At 44.6% G+C, this 16,940-nt stretch overlaps 2 protein-coding genes across 3 annotated transcripts; both read left to right on the top strand.

Annotated features, from left to right (window-relative positions):
- The first annotated feature begins 918 nt into the window (after positions 1–918).
- naa50 (N-alpha-acetyltransferase 50, NatE catalytic subunit) lies at positions 919–5,516 on the top strand. Of its 2 annotated transcripts, none has more exons than XM_044339692.1 (5): positions 919–1,135; positions 2,941–3,077; positions 3,521–3,640; positions 3,759–3,825; positions 4,044–5,516. In XM_044339692.1, exons 1-5 carry the CDS (start codon positions 1,128–1,130, stop codon positions 4,219–4,221), a joined length of 510 nt encoding a protein of 169 aa, XP_044195627.1. In that variant the 5' UTR covers positions 919–1,127; the 3' UTR covers positions 4,222–5,516. The 2 variants fall into 2 exon arrangements, with proteins under 2 accessions (XP_044195627.1, XP_044195628.1); XM_044339693.1 differs by having other exon boundaries at positions 933–1,135; positions 2,944–3,077.
- A 225-nt stretch (positions 5,517–5,741) lies between these two features.
- Positions 5,742–16,716, top strand: LOC122972476 (basic helix-loop-helix domain-containing protein USF3). The gene is made up of 7 exons (XM_044339608.1): positions 5,742–5,866; positions 6,352–6,481; positions 7,755–7,786; positions 7,919–8,001; positions 8,204–8,300; positions 8,478–13,447; positions 14,325–16,716. Exons 2-7 carry the CDS (start codon positions 6,438–6,440, stop codon positions 16,131–16,133), a joined length of 7,035 nt encoding a protein of 2,344 aa, XP_044195543.1. The 5' UTR covers positions 5,742–5,866; positions 6,352–6,437; the 3' UTR covers positions 16,134–16,716.
- The last annotated feature ends 224 nt before the right edge of the window (positions 16,717–16,940 follow it).

A 16,940-nucleotide genomic window follows, 5' to 3' on the forward strand; every position in this document is an offset into this window, starting at 1 on the left:
CTTCGTAAAAGTTTATTCAAAGAGATGTTCCCTTTAGATAGTTAAATTTGAACCCCTTGTGGTTCCTCAGCACTTACAATATGAGGTGACTATCTCTCATTCGGTGAATATCTTTGCAGCGACGTTTGAGCCAAAATGGAGTCAGTATCAGATATCACATATAATATTAATTATTAATTATTTACTCCATATTAGTTAAATGTTACCTAAAATGTTTAAATGAATAAAATCTATGAATTATTAGTCCCTGTCTAATATATATTTGTAAGATATATTTGTGAGGCTAGGTTTATGTTTAGTGTTTTAATTTTGCTTTTATAACAGTGCATGAAAAAATATACTCATTCAATCTTATTTGCGAATACTGTCTTGACAAACGACAGAAATTATTTAAAAAATGAAAGTAGTTTTAACATGCACACAAGAAATAAGTATTTTATACCCTGAGTTGAGACTCGTAGGCTGAATTTCTGATCAGGTTGCGTACAAATCTCTGATTGTCAGGTTTTAATGCCAACTATGGCATTAAATGGCCCTCTAACCGGTGGTGGAAAAAGTATTCAGATCATTTACTTAAGAAAAGTGCCAATACATCAGTATCAGTACACAGTATACGATAGTATTGTCAGCTTAATTTAAACAACGTATTAAAAGTACAGCAGAAAATTGCCCCCAGTGAGCATTATATTATTATAGGAAGTATTGTAAGTTTTGCATTTCAGGTCATTTTATTGCTTCCAGATTATTTTTTACTTTAATTTTTTTTTTTTTTTTTTTTGATTCTTTGGAGATTTTGTTCAATTATTATGACACAAATTTAATCTCATAGTAAAATAAACATAACTAACCGTTGGGACGGTGTTCAGCCTGAGAGACTAAACTCAGGTCACAATAATCTCGTTGAACATGCAGCAGTGCTTGTGCGCATGCGGGGGTCAGGGTTGACAGTCGTGGAGAAGGAGTGCGGCGGCGGCGGCTAAGCTAACAGCAACCATCGCAACTAGCTACATGTGGAGGGTAAAACGGGAGGCATCCCCGACCCTTACTCTGTCAAAATCCCTCCTTTTTTACCCTAAACAACTGTAAAGTTCAGCCTCGTCGAAAATAAGGGATAATATCTGTTTACAATGAAAGGGTGAGTGTACGTTTTTGAGTCACGAATAAGTAGATTAGCACGAGTAAAGTTTTTTACAAGGGGAGGAGACGGCGAGGCTAAGCTAGCTGGCTAAGCTATTTTTATTCTGGTGTAGGATAAAAACAGCAAACGGCAGCGCCGCTACCGAAACAGTCTAGTCACGGATAGTCCCGTCAACTTAAGCTGATTGTCGGTTCATTTAAATCGCGTAGAAGCGGTGCTAACTAGCAAGCTACCGCCGGGAAGCTGAGTCAGTAAAGCCACTTCAGCTAAGCTAAACATGCAGACACTGGATCTCTGCAGCTCAAGTCATCTTAAAGTAGCCCAGCAAGTCAACTTTTCCTATAGACAAGCTTGTCAGTAAATGCTGGTCAGCTCTGTTACCGACACAGTTACACTTTGTGCCAGCTTGCTCGGTGAAACTTGATCTGCCAGTAAAAACACTAGCTGTGTCAGATGACATGAGGGGCGATTAACACTGAACTGTGGGTGTTCAGATAGTTTTGTATAGACGTGTGTGATGCTGGTACTGTACATTACTCTACATCCCAATGAAACAACAGCTTTTTTTGTATTTTTTGGGGGGTGGGGGTGTAGTCAATCCTATAAATACCACAGTGAACCCCTCAACCAGGCAAACTGGAGTGTTGTGTTTGGGCCGCTTACTTACAGATCCTCTCCAGACATGTTTAAGATGTATATAAAATACTCTATTTTGAATAATAATTTGTCTCTGATATCATTTTCCCACCAAAAGAAGTTACATTATTGTGTTATAATCCTTACCATGACATCTACTCCTTCTCTCTCATTAAAAAAAAAAAAAAAAAAACAATCAGTTTAACTGCTGGACGCACCAAGTCTCCTATTTTGTTGTAAAGTCCATTCTCATTGTATGTGCACTGGAGGCTTCAAGTCTCCACATCACACCTGTGTAAGTTGAATATTGGATCATGATTGACTTCCAAACTATTTGTGATGTCACAAATCATGCTTGTCGGCCCACCTCTTAAAATCAGATTTTCAATGAGCGAAACTTTCCACTTTCAGCAGATGAATGTGAAAACAGCCTTCTAGTGTCAAAACTCTGTACGGTGAAGCTCAAACGTTCAACTGTAGTAACAAGAAGAAAAACGTATTTTTGAGTGGAGGGGACTTTAAACACCAGGACAACACTGTGGCAGCTCACAGTGCTGTGGAGCAATAGCACAGCTTCCACCACTACTGGATTGGCAGTGGCTTGATTGTAGGATTGATTTAAGGGTATTAAATAGGGCTGCAACTAACAATTATTTCAATTACTGATTAGTCGCTTGGTCTATAAAATGTCTCTTCATCTTTAAATAGTTTGTTTTGTCTGATCAAGAGTCCAAAATCTGAAGATGTTTGGTTTACAAGACGAAGAACAGCAGCAAATCCTCACAATTAAGAAGCTGCAACTGGTAATGTTGGGCGTTTTTGCTTGGAAAAATCTCAAACTACTTTTGATGATTACATTTGTGTTGATTTAATTTTCTGACAATCAGATCAACCAATCAATTAGTCATTTAATTGTTTCAGCTCTAAAATACACAACTTTTATAGAAAAAAAGAAACTGCATCCAGGTGGTGAGTTTGGAGGAAAAAAATTGCAAGAGCCCAGCAGCCTAACGTTAAATATCAATGTTAAAGTCTCAAGATGGTGCGGCTTGCTGTTGTTCGTCTTGCTCCTGCACAATGGATCTTTAATGCATTTTGAGTCAGTTTATCCTGAATATAAATGTGTACCTCTTGTCAGCCATTTGACCGTTTTGCTCTTGTTCCAGTAGCCGGATCGAGCTGGGGGATGTTACGCCCCACAACATTAAGCAGTTGAAACGCCTGAACCAGGTCATCTTCCCTGTCAGCTACAACGACAAGTTTTACAAAGATGTGCTGGAAGTTGGAGAGCTTGCAAAGCTAGGTAAGAGACATCACTCATGTAACTTTCACACACGTAACTCTGAATAAATCCTTTTTGAAAAATCATGTTGCAAGTTCTTTATTATGATGATAGTGGGATGTTAATGAGAGTGAAGACACACAGAAATTAGTGGCAGGATCCAGGCCAGTAAATGAAATGCAGGGGACCCAATAACCATGTTAATAGAAAGTATTCTTTTAACTGCTCGATTTCCACACAAGTTTTTCGTCAAAGGATATGTGGAGGCCAATTCATGTGTTTCACAATATTTTTTTACATTTTTTCCTATACTGAGGCCAGTTACTGCACTGTCAACAAAACCTCAAATTTCCCCGCCTTCTGCTCTCTTGGCAGTCATTGCGTCTGAAATTATAATGAAGGAAGGGACCCCTGTCTGCTGCTGTTGTTTCAGCGTTGCTTGTTTTTTTTTTTTTGTCTTGCAGCATACTTCAATGACATTGCAGTGGGAGCTGTGTGCTGCAGAGTGGACCACTCTCAGAACCAGAAGAGACTGTACATCATGACGCTCGGCTGTCTAGCGCCCTACCGTAGACTTGGAATTGGTAAGAAATTCTGCATCTCCAGGGGACTAAGAAACACCCCACTGTATTTTATGGCATTGTAGTGATCTAGCGGTGTTTTTATTTTTCACCAACTTTCATTTTGTCTTTGTCTCTCAAGGTACAAAGATGCTGAATCATGTGCTAAACATCTGTGAGAAGGATGGCACTTTTGACAACATTTACCTGTAAGTGTCTAAGGTGTACATGGAGTAAACTAAGGCTGCAGCCGCTAGTTCTTTTCATTGTCAATTAATCAGATCTTTTTACGTTTTTTTTTTTTTTTTTTTTAGCTGATACTGATAAAACTCACTGATTTCTCTCAGCACTGCAATAAACATAAATCCACATTAATCCTATTGTTAAATGTGACTTTTTACAATTAACTCGAGTTCTTTTTTCGCAGTCATGTGCAGATCAGCAATGAGTCAGCCATCGACTTTTACCAGAAGTTTGGCTTTGAAATCATCGAAACAAAAAAGAATTACTACAAGAGGATAGAGCCTGCAGATGCCCATGTGTTGCAGAAGAGCCTGCGCAGCCCATGTGCACCCCCCACCGGAGAGCTTCAGAAGGCAGAGTAGGGGCACAGCTTTCGGAAAGAGCACATATGTGCCCACCTCCACAGAAACAGAACTGTGACAAATGCCCCAGGGTCGACACATTCAACACTTTCTTCAAAGGACGCTAAAAAGAGAAAACAAATTTAAAGTACAAAAATTGCATTTATTTTGCAAAGGGGTCCCCTTTGATTTTTGCATTTTTTTTTTTTTTTGCTCCCCTTTCCTCGTACACATAATTGAAAATGACAAAAATTCCAGTATCCAAAAGTGCTCCTATTGACACAGATGCCAACTTCAGACAGTTTTAGACCTGGTGGAGGGGGAGAGTGTGGTGTTTGCAAATCATACTGTTTGTGTTTGAGTTGTTTGTATGCGGTTATAAAGCTAACGGGGACATATCTATACTTTTGAGCAAAAGAAAACAGTTGGTTTGAAGCGGTAAAAGTGTTTGAAAGACCATCACTGACACACACACACACACACACAGTCCCAGCTGGTCAGCTTGGAGTGACGCTTTGGGTTGTTTTCGTGGAGCAGTCACAACTCTATTCCCTTACCACCTGAACCCTGGGATTTATGGGAAATGAGTCTGACCAGTTTGTTGATATGTCATGTCCAGAGAGGGAATAGCAGAAATGCAACTCCCCTCGATACGGGCGTATGGAAGGCTGAACGGTTTTGAGGTGGTGGGAAGATGTGGTCACCACTCATAATTTCTGAATAACTTTATTTTCCAGGCTGTTTAATTTAATTCCCCTTCAACTGTTTCTGTTATTTTAATTTTTTACATCGAGATGGCAAATGGTTCAGAGATTCTCCTGGGTTTACTGCTTAGAGTGAAAACATTAAGAAATATTAAGGCATGAGAAGTTTCTCAGAAGGGCGCTCCACAGTGTCATGTGAGGGAAGTCCAAATAACATGTTTAGGATTGGATTTGGGCATTATTTTTCAGTAGTAAAATAAAGGTGTGTGAGGATGTGTGTCTTTAAACACATGAATGTGTTTAAAGACATCTTACCTTTAACACCTTTGGCACCTTATGTAGCCACTTTGCAGAAATGGTCTTCTCAAACTTCCTGCCTCAGTCAGCTTCATTTGAAGCTCAGCTGATAGTGTGGGAGTTTTTTGTTATGGTCTCTCAAACAGTGTATCACCCAGAGGAAGCTCTGACCCCTCTGCATGCAAGGAGAGTTGTGTCCTCTCCACTGTAGTATAAGCATGTTTTTCCTTTCTTTTGAAGAATTTTATCTTTTCTGGAGCTCTATATTGTAAGACTTTTTAACGTCTAAATAAAGGAATTACTATTTGCAGTAAATGTGTTACTAATTGTCTTGTTCTGTTCTATGTCCACGATGATTTATGAGCTAATTATCACAAGATTATAGTTGATAGTTAACTTAAAAACATTTCCTGCGAGAAATTTAACATGAATGTATAGCTCCATTCTGTGTAAACCCATCCTTGGATGTTGATTGGCTGAGACCTCCCGTATTTGAAATGCTATTGGCTGACAGCTCCCACAGAGCCCTCCTCTTTCTGCACCAAGTTAGATCTACAAAGATTGTTTTGAGAGATGAGTTGAGTTGAATGGCTTGCTAGCTAACAGTTAGCCTCCAATCTCTTTAACTTCTCGCAGGGACAGTCTCTAAAATGCCGAGACTACAGGTGAGTGCCAACTACACTCCATTAGTAGCGTTTTAACAGCAGAACCGTGAATAAACCTGCCTCTGCTTTGTTTAATAATCATACCTTGTAGCGGAGCTAAGCTAGCTGTTAGCGAAAGAAAGCTAGGTTAGCTGGATAGGTAATAGCTCAGGTTGCTTGTTTGTGGCTGGTTAAGTGACGAGATACAACTATCTAAACATCGTTTTGTGTCGACACGTAAAGCAGAACTCTTAACTGTATGTGTGATTCTTTAATCATGCTTTAATAAAGATGTAATATGCAGCTAAATGAGTTTATGTTAGCTGTAAAGCTAGTAAATCTACACCAGCTTGTTGTAGTAGTTGAGGCTCAGTTATCTTAACAAGGCTGCTGATTTTATTTCTACTGTGACAACATTGCTGCAGACTTATTGTGCGTTATAGTCTACTGTTGTCTGGTGTCATCGTGCTTATTAATATTGTATGTTTCATGTTGTTTATTTGCAGTACGGGCACGGAAGGGATGTGAGGTCCAGCTGGTGAATGTGTTGACTGGTCTAGTACCTTATCACACAGGCAACTGTTGGGACAGGATGCCAGAGATGACTGAAACTCAGACACCTGGTCGTAAACCTAAGTAAGAATGTCTGAATTGTCTGCTCGTCATTGCTGTCTTTAACCAAATTATCATTACAAGCACTTAAATTCATTTAATCATGCAGTCTCATTGAGATCAATATCTCTTTTCTCAAGAGAGACCTGAGAACAAGAAACAGTCATAAGAGCACAACTAGAACAACACATTTAACACAACCAACAAAGAATTAAGAAAAACAGTTACAAGAGTCAGAAAAATACATCAGATAATAAAGCTTTAACATCTGCAAGAGGAATCAAAGGGTTAAGTTTGAGGGCAGTTTGCAGTTCATTCCATCTAAAAGAATGAAACCAGTTCTGTTAACATTAGTGCGAACATGAGGGATGTCTAAGTTTAAGTATTTACTGGATCATGTACTGTAGGTACTAGATTTAAATGAGAGGAGAGAAAAGATGTGAGGTAGTTTGGAAGCTTTAACAGTAGAGCTTCATAGATGAATATCATGAAATCCATCCAACCTTGTGATACAGAGGACAATGATGAGTATGAAATTTGTCATTTGTGATGAAGCGTAATGTACTGTGATAAGCAGGGTTTAACTGCTGAAGTGATGATGGGGCAGCATGACAGTACAGAATATCTTCATAGTCAAGGACAGACATTAAGGTTGACTGCACAATAGTTTTATTGTTTGAAAAATACAGACAGCATCTGTAAATGTTGGTCATGGTCATGTATTCTGGAAATACCCCAAAATAACCAAATTCTGGGAAACGGTATGTACAACTATGAAAAAATATTAAAATACAATATTGCTATGGATATTTCTCTACTGGACCTATAGAGCACAATGATGAATACCTGGTCAAAATATTAGTAGTGGCTTGTGAAAATGGTAAATGGGGTAAAACGGACCCACCAACTTTGGACCAGTGGACACAGATAGTCGAGGAAATCTATTTGATGGAAAAAGTGACACACATTGTGATACTGCAAGAAGGCAAGAAGAAAAATGGGAGAAATGGACATTATCCCACAGGGAGGAAGTGACACTGTAGACTAAATGGAAATTGACAAAGGCAATGACCTGATAGACATATATGTTTCTGATTTGATCTATGGATGTTTTCCCTGAGCAAGTGTTTGTTATTATTTTGCATATATTTTCTTAAAAGAAAAAGAAAGCCTTTAATTCTATACAAGAAGCCTAGTTCATTTTGAAATTTTTGAGTTAAAAGTTGAACATGAATCTTGAATGATAGTACACAATTGCAATAAAAAGACATATTAACAATTATTTTATTTTTTGCAGAAAGAAGAAAAACAAAGAATCCCACAATGCAGGTGAAATAATATCTCTATAATATCTTCTGTTATGCTTCTGTTCAAACCTTGCTGCTTAGTGAACACTAGTTTACTGTGGGGCATCAAATTAAATGTAACTGGGCATTAAGGTTTTGTTTTGTCTTTATTTAGTTGAGAGACACAGAAAAGAGAAGATCAATGCTGGGATTAACCGCATTGGTAATCTTCTGCCCTGTTCCCAGGCACTTAAACAGGTAAGAGACAAGTCGCCATACTGTTTTTCCTCATCAGCAGCCCATTATGATCAAATTGTTTTCTGTATAAGCTGCTGAGTTTATAGCCTGATAATCAGACTGAACTACTATTTTGTTTCACTTATTTAATATGGATATATATGTGAACCACAAGTATCCTTTTATGTGGCATATTCTGAAATCAAACTTTTATCCTATTTAGAGTAAGAACATGATCTTGGACCAGGCTTTTCGCTACATCACTGAACTGAAGAAACAAAATGACACAATGCTTCTGGAAGGAGGGGATAAAGTCCAAGGTGAAGTTAAATAATCACACATTTGCAGCCAGGCACACCAGGAACCTCCCACAATTATACATTTATACATTGTGTCATTATGTGTATATGTGAGTATTGATTTATGAAAGACTGATTATATACAGGATGTTCACTTGATAGATCATTATGTGGTATGTGTGCTTGGTCTTGGTGCAGCTGAGGAGATCCGTCGACTGCGGCGTCAGTTGGAGGAGCTGCGGAAGGAGAGTGCTCACTACATCGAGCTCCTCAAAGCCCATGACATTAACCTTCTGGAAGACCCCACTATCCACTGGAAGGGCAAACAGCGATGTGCCAAGGTGGCAAAAGTGACTCCCACCCATCAACTCCCAAAGGGAATCATTGTCTATTCCAATGGCAACGTGATGTGCCCGGCAGGGAAGGAAACAAGCCCAGGAAAACAGCCTTCTGAAACATTAATTCTTCAGCCACCTTCTGAGGTCAGTGCCGGGTTAAGAGTTAATGGAGCCCTGCTGCAAGTTAATACCTCCTCTTCCACCCCTGCTCTTCTCCCTGGATCAACTGTCACACCCGCCCAGTCTACGCCAGGCCTGAGAGTGGTAGAGCAGTGTGTGATTGAGAAACCGGCTGCAGCCCCCACTCTGCCACCTTCTGTGTCTTACATCACCCTCCAGCTCCCTACAGTCACCACCGCCCTGCCCCAGCAACCTCAGCCTGCAGCCCCAGCCCAGACCCTGAACATAGCAGCTACTTCAGCCTCACAGATCCCCACTGAAAGCCCTGCTCCACCTGTGTCCAGCCTCACCACGCTAACACAGACTGTAACCACCTCTAGAGCAGCAGCCTCAGAGGTCTGCTCTTGGGTCACACAGGACACTGCCATCAGGAATGTAAGTTACACTGCTATCCCTAACAACCAAGCCCTTCTTAGGGCTGGGACAGCAGGCAGCACACAGACCACCTGGACAACACTGCAGATGGCAGGGAACACAGTGCAGCCAGTCTGCCAGAGTCTTCCCACCGCAGAGGTTAGCAACACCACCCAGGCTGTCCAGCAGGTGACTGTGTGTCCCATGGGCAACAAACCATCTGTTCAGCCCATTCAAATACAGATGCAACCTCATGTTTCTGTACAACAAGCACCCATTACAGCCCACATTCAAACGCAGCCCTTTCAGAGACCACCGCAGTTACGGCCAGCAATCCTGAATCAGGCACAGCCTGTCCTAGCCCCCCAAACTCAGTGTGCTGTTCTGCCCAAGCCAGCTGTGGTTGCTCACCCTGCCATCGTGTCACAACCCCAGTCTGCTGTACTCCAACCTGCATCACTGGTTCCCCATCCTCCGACAGCCCTCATTCCTCAGCCTCAACCCCTCCCTCAGCCAACCCTGGTGCCTCAGCCACAGGCCACCGTGCTGCCCCTTCTTCAGACCATGCAGGTGCTGCAGGTCAATCCAACTGGAGGAACAGCCTCAGGGGTAACAGCGCCACAAAACACTAACAACAACAACCCAAGTGTGGTCATCCTGCAGCAGGCCAATGCCTGCCCTACACAGTCAGTTATAAGGGAGGAAGTAACCAATCAGACACCCTGTCAGCACATTGTAATCATCCAGGCACCCAATCAGGCTGCACCTGCCCCTCAAAATCCTCAGGTCGGCATGGTGCCTGCTGCTGTGCCCGCTGCAGTACCTGCTTTGTCCACTCAAATACCTACAACCAGCAGTTCAACGTCTGCCACTTCCTTACAAAGTGTTGGGGGAAAGCAGCTGGTGCATATTCTCCCACGCCCTGTTCAGCCTCAAATGAACCATCCTCTGCAGGTCACCCAGGCATCCGCTTCCCCAACGGTTCCTCCAACCCCACAGACTATCACTGTGAACGGCCAGGTGTTTGCCCTGCAGCCCATGAAGACCTCTGAAAAAGCCAACTCCCAGGGTGGCCAGAGTACACTACAGCTGGTCCAGCCCACCACCACTGAGGAACCAACTACTAATGTGGCCCTCAACAGTTTAGGGGCCCTCAGCAGTCTCAACCAGAGCATCTCTCAGGGCCTTCCACTTACCATTTCTAGCCAGAACAATGGTCAACCTCCAGCTGCTCCATCATCAGTTACCCAGCAGAAGCAGCAACAACCTCCTGCTCCAGCGCCCCTCCCTGTAACCACACTTGCTCTACCTGTGCGGCAATTGCAGGTCCCTTGTTTGAGCCCAGTCAAATCAGGGCTGGTGGTTAATGCCTCTAAGGCTTCAGGAAAGAGGCTTCGCACAGCTGTCAATACAAAGAGGTTAACAGCTAAAAGGACCAAACCAGCCAAGAAGAAAGAGCTCAGTCAGGTGCAGCCTGCTGTTGCTGTTTCAGCTAAGCCCGTGGCTGCTGCAGGAGAAGATCAGACGGTTACAGTGTCGCAATGCTCAACTGTAAAAGTCACAGACATTACCCCCACTTGTACCACAGCTGTCACAACGACAGATTGCAGTGGAGCTATTGGAAATGTCACTTCTGCACAAACAACGCAGAAAATGATTGTGTGTAGTTCATCTAGCGGGCTGACTGTATTTAGCCAATCCCACACACAGAGCAAAAGCTCTGGCAGTGCAACTCAGAGTGATGTTTTATTCAGTCATACAAACACTAGTGGTATGGCAACTGCAGTTACAACTGTTAGTGCCACATCAGTCAAGCCATCAGTTAGTACAACTGTGGCCATTGAGAGTAAATCTGCTGTAGAATCTGGCAACAACTCAACTGTAACCAAACTCTCTGTGTCAGAGGTGAAACAGCTAACCACCAGTACAGCAACTAGCACAACACAAAGTAAGTCAGCCGCTACCTCTGCTGTTTCTAGACAGAGTAGATCTGTGGTCAGTTCCGCAGGTGCCGCTGAGGCTCAGTACACTTCCACCACTGTTTCAACTGCATGTCTGACTCCAGTCTGCACCACAGCCACTTCAGCAGTATCGTTAAACCAGGCTACCCAACCAACTTCAGTATGTCATAACCAGGGATCTAATACCCAAGATCCTCCTTCCTGTAATAAACCTGATTCTCAGCCCATCATTTCACCCTCTGTGTCCACAACTGTAGCAGTCTCATCCGTTGCACCAACTTTTTCTGCAGCCCATAGCTCCGTTACAGCCCCTACAACAAGTTCAGAGTTCAGGAAAAGGGTCACAACCACTAGAGCTCCAACACAGCAGACTGTTGTGAACATGCCCATTCTCCCCCCCTGCCATCCTGCTGAAGTCAAACCACCCCAGCCCCCTGTAAGGAACAGTGAGGTTCAAGATGGAAGACACTCCGCAGCAGCAGAGAAAGAGGGCTTGGTGGCAGCCACGTCTGACACTCCTTCTAGGAAGGATTTTGTCCCATCTCAACAGGTGTACACTAACCTAGATGATCAAACTATAGAGCACCCTATGACATCTATCAGACAGACAGATTCTCCCATGTCTACAGGGGCTGGGGGAGGCAGAGGGTTCTCTGTGGCATCCATGCTTCCCCAGGGTCACAGTATTAGTGCGTCATCTGGCTCCTTTGGAACATTTACATTCACGTCTGAACAGGCAGAGATGCTGGCTTTGGCCATGCTAGAACAGGACAGTCCTGGGAGGAGGACTGGAGGGTGCTCTGGGGAAAACACTGCTCCAACAAACCCCACCACTGCCACATGGGAGCCCCCAAAAACTTCAACAGTGTCTAGTAGTAAAGAAAGAGGCTCAGCTGGACAACAGCAAGCTAAAGTGACTAAACCCTTGGACACAGTAACTGTTAAACCCGCAGTCCAGGTATCTGTCAGAGGACAGGTTGGGGAGGGGTCTGTCAGTGGGCCCAGCGGAAGCAGACATCCACAAAACTCATCTCATCTCATCTCATACTCCCAGTCTCAGTCTCTCAGCTCCTCTCAGAGTGGCACCGTGGCTAGCCTCAGTGTAAACAACCTAATCAGACCCAGCTCCAATCAGCAGCCCTATCCCGGCTCTCCCAGTCTGGCTGGCCAACAGGGCTCAGTTCCCTCACCTGTGGGGACCTCAGCCCACATATCCCAACCCTCAAACAATGCACTCTCACCCTGCTCAGGTGCAGCTCAGCTGAATGAGTACACCCCTATAAAAACTGCATTAATGAGGGCTCAGGCTGGAGCTGGTGTGGTTGAGCGACAAGTTAAGATCATCTCCAAGCGGCAGGCCCAGGAGGAGGTGATGCTAAACACTGGAAAACGGCCCAAGCCTTGCCCTCCAGCAGCTACCACTGTTAGCCATATGGACGTAAAAGCACCAGATCACAGCCAGATGATGGTGGGACAGCTGCCCCCCACCTCCTCAGCCATAATGACAAGGATTAATTCTGAAGGTGGGGGTCCCCTCTTCTCCACAAACTCTTTCATGAGCCCTGTGGTCCGGCCCACAGATGGCCACTGCCCTCCTCAAGGACCCCCTGAGCAGAACCAGCCAGGGGTGCTTCATCTGCCCCAGGGTCATCCACAGCATGCTGCAACCCAGCCTGGCCAGCATCTGGGAGGGAACCTTTACATGAAACAGCAGCAGCAAGAACAACAGAGACACCATCTGTATCATTTACAACACCACCTGACACAGCCTGACCCTGCACAGCGGCACTCACTACACCAGAGGGCGCTTCAGCAGCAGCAGCAGCAGCAGGAGCAGCAGCAGTCGCATGTGCAGAAGAAGCGGAGTCTTGTTAGAGGCAATCAGACTGGTTCGCCTGCTGGCCTGCAACCAAAGCAACATCACCTGGAAAAGTCTGGAGTTCAGCAGCAGCACTCACATCAACAGCAACAGACTCAGCATCAACAGCACACACAGCAGCAGCAGCAGCAGCAGCAGTCACAGCAGCATCCACAACAGTCACACCAACAATCACAACAGCATCAGCAACCAACCCAACACCAACAATCTCAGCACCAACAACACCAACAACAGACACATCAACAGCAGCCACAGACGCAGCATCAACAACACCAACAGCAGCAGCAGCAGTTACAGCAGCAGCAGAGCTCTCACTCCAGACACCAGCAGCATCTTCAGCAGCAGATCCAGCAGCAACAGCAGCACTTTAGGCACCAGGAGAAAAGCTGTGAAGCCCAGGCAGCAGGACCCAGGGCCCACCACAGCAGCCACCTGGCCCAGCAGGAGCACCTCAAGGTTGGTAGCGTCACATGATGCAGAATATGACAGTATGACTTTGTTTGTTCGTTCTGTTTAGCTGGCTGCATTTTCTATTGCCAAAATAATATAGGATGTATTTGATAAACAACTAGTTGAACCAACTTTTATTATATAACTAACAGAAAATGCAGCAAGTATACATTTAAAATTGATAGTTTATCAGGTAAACATTTATCAGGTAAAGTTTACTAAGCATTGGCTGTTCACAACTTAACAACTGCATTAAGTAGCGTGACTTCTTTCTTGGTGTGATGTCACAAAATAAACTAAATACTAGTAACTTGTGAGGGACACTTGTAATTACTTCTGATATTTTCTTAACTAAATTATTACGTGATTTAAAATTAAAGTAATTATAAAACCTCAGCAGTGACATTTCTGTCAGTACAGTCTTCCAGGGTAAAAGTTCAAACTGGTGGGTAAATTTGTCATACTATTGGACACTGTGGCCAATAACAGCATTTCCCTCACACAGACGTAGCTGTAGCATCTTATATTTACACTGTTGTAGCATGAAAATCCCTAAAAACAGAAGAGGTTGGAACTATTTTAAAGTTAAACCCACTTAAATTATTGTAATACCTGGTCAGCTGTCATTACATTTAATTTGTACTATTTTGAATTTACACTGTGTCTGGAAACTGTCAGGGGAAAATATTTAAACAAGACGTTAAAGTAGGCAAACCTCATCTCTGAAGCACTCATTCATGCTTTTGGATGGGTGGGTCTCTCCAGGTCAGATGACTAATGCAGTTAAAGTTGTTTGATTGATTGATTGGTTGATGATATTCATTGATAAATCAGGCTTGTGTTAGGAAGTAACATCTTGACTTTTTCTCCTCCTCCTCCTCAGTCTGGTCAGGACCATAATGCTATGCAGAGGATGATGAGCTCTAGAACTCTGGAGCAGCAGCTCATCTCTCCTTCCAGTAATCCTGTGTCCCGGTCGTCTGATCTGGCCTGTGCGCCGTCACGCCAGGAACGCCACCGTGTTTCCAACTACTCTGCGGAGGCACTCATTGGTAAAAGCTCCACTAGTGGTGAACAGCAGCAGCGCATGGGTCTTCATCTTCAGCCTGGCCGTGGTGCCACCCAGGAGCAACCAGACCTCCGGGGTTACCTGGACACATCACGTGGGAAGGCCAACATTGCACACAACCCACAGAACCGCCTGCCCTCAGACCATCCAGGGTCTGCCGATGTTCAACGGGTGTCTGAGTGCCCACCTTTCAAGGCCATGGGTGGAGGAGCAGGAGCACATCAACTCAGTGGTTTTGAGGCACAGGTGTCTCGTGGAAGTGACATGGCCCCTAAGTCGGTGCCTCCCTCCCAGAGGGGACCTCAGGGGCAGCAGCAGGGCGGGTTCAGGATGGGTGTTGGCCCTCCAGCAGATGGCAGGAACCGTGGCGGCTACACAGGAGTTCATCTCGGCTCACAGGGAGTACAGGTTGGACCGGCGCTGCCCCGGGAGCAGGAAGGTTGTCATCAGAGTTTCATGCAAAGTCTCCTTTCCCCCCACTTACCTGAGCAGAGCAACCACCAACGAGCAGTGCAGTGCTGCCCCCCAGTCAGCATGGAGTACAGCTGCGTGCCCGGAAGCTCTGCAGCAGACATACAGGCCAAGGCCTCCAGCCCCAGTGTGCCCCAGACCCAGAAGGCCCCAGCTATGCGTCTTGGAGAGGGCAACAAGGGCCACATTTCTCAGGTCAATAGTAACATGCATGGTGTGCGAGCAGGTCTCCCCCATCCTCCAACCCCACACAGCAGCTCTGAGCCAGGCCGCTCCTCTGCCCCTTCCAGACCGCCCACTGCTGTTAGCCAGCACTCTCGTCACATCACCCGCGATACTCAGCCCACTAAGCTGAGACCTGGCGACCGGCCTCGATCAGGTACTCTGAGATCAAGTAACCCCTTTGAACCTGAGGGCCACCTGCCTCTGCCCTCTGGAGGAGGGGTGTTGCTGAGCAGGCCGCAGTCTGGAGGGGAGGCACGGCGCAGCACTATTGTTCGCTTTATGGCAGATAGTGCTCAGGTTCCAACCGACAACAACCTGGTTCCTGACCAACACCTTGCGCAGAACTTTGGTTTCCCCTTTATTCCAGAGGGAGGGATGAATCCTCCACCTCCCATCAATGCTAACTCCACATTCATCCCTCCAGTCAGCCAGCCCAACGCCTCCCGTACGCCGTCCCTTCTGCCTGTGGAGCCCCAGAACACTTTACCCTCCTTCTATCCTTCCTATTCTCCAGCTGCCCATCCCAGCCTCCCCAGCGATGTCACCCTCCAATACTTTCCCAACCAAATGTTCACCAGCCCAAGTGCAGACAAGGGTAGCGCTCCTCCGCTCAACAACCGCTTCGGCTCTATCCTTTCCCCGCCTCGCCCTGTGGGTTTTGGCCAGGCCAGCTTCCCCCTGCTCCCAGATATGCCCCCTATGCCTATCGCCAACTCGTCTGGAATCACCCCGCACATATCCAACTTCAGCCTCACTTCTCTGTTCCCTGAGATCGCCACAGGCATGCCCACTGATGGCTCGGCCATGCCTATGTCTCCCCTGCTGTCTCTCTCCAACACGTCAGCTGCCGACTCTGGCAAGCAGCCCAACCGTCCTGCCCACAACATCAGCCACATTCTGGGCCATGACGGCAGCTCGGCTGTGTGAGGAGAGCTCCTGCTGCATTTTCAACGCCATGGTTGGCTGGTGTTCTGGAGGGAAGAGTTTAATTATAAGTTTGAGATTTATTGTTCTTTTTAATGTTCAGAACGTGGTGGTGAAGCACCTGATGAATGGTTTCTAGGTTAAAATGACACACCAAGTAAGTTTGGTGGTGATTTGTTGTTTACATGTTCACACAATTTCAATCTCAAATTTGTTCCTTTGGCATATGTATGATGTCATTGTTATAATTTGTAATATTTCAAAACTCTTTTGTTTATAAGGGGACATGGAAATGTGGTCCTTTTAAGCTTTTTGTTTGAAATGTTGGTTAAACCAGCTGTTTGGTAGTAAAACAAAATCTAATTTAGGTTTAGAACTTGAATTCAATGTATTCTCTGTGATTTAAGAAACCCTCTGCACAGTTACCTACCAATGTAATTTACTAACTTATATCAGGTTGTTCTGTACAGAATGTTTTTTTCCAAGAGATATTTTGTAAATACCAATGTTTCATATCAGAATTGTTAGATTATGTATGTATTTGTAAATAGAAAATTGATTAATAAAGTTTATAAGGAGAACTTTGTATTTGCTGCCAACTGGAGATGTGTGTGCATGTGCGTGTGCATGCGCGTTTTTGTTTTCTCATTGGGACCTTTTCCAGTATAAATCCCAACCTTGTCAGGATCAATAGTCCAAAGTCCAATAGTACCAAAGCCCAATCCTAATGAAAACATTACTTCTGAGGTTCTGGTTAAAGTTAGGGTTTGGGTTAAGGCTGTCCACAATGGAGGGAAGTCAATGCAGTGT

This window comes from Thunnus albacares, chromosome 21, assembly GCF_914725855.1.
Source record: "Thunnus albacares chromosome 21, fThuAlb1.1, whole genome shotgun sequence".
Lineage (NCBI taxonomy): Eukaryota > Metazoa > Chordata > Actinopteri > Scombriformes > Scombridae > Thunnus > Thunnus albacares.

What these genes read in the sequence shown, in the direction of transcription:
- naa50 (XM_044339692.1), top strand. An exon ending in CTACCGTAGACTTGGAATTG is followed by an intron (nt 3,641 to 3,758) that starts GTAAGAAATTCT and finishes TTGTCTCTCAAG; the next exon opens with GTACAAAGATGCTGAATCAT. An exon ending in ACTTTTGACAACATTTACCT is followed by an intron (nt 3,826 to 4,043) that starts GTAAGTGTCTAA and finishes CTTTTTTCGCAG; the next exon opens with TCATGTGCAGATCAGCAATG.
- LOC122972476 (XM_044339608.1), top strand. Translation starts at nt 6,438, where the DNA reads ATGCCAGAGATGACTGAAACTCAGACACCTGGTCGTAAACCTAA. An exon ending in AGGAGGGGATAAAGTCCAAG is followed by an intron (nt 8,301 to 8,477) that starts GTGAAGTTAAAT and finishes GTCTTGGTGCAG; the next exon opens with CTGAGGAGATCCGTCGACTG. An exon ending in CCCAGCAGGAGCACCTCAAG is followed by an intron (nt 13,448 to 14,324) that starts GTTGGTAGCGTC and finishes CCTCCTCCTCAG; the next exon opens with TCTGGTCAGGACCATAATGC.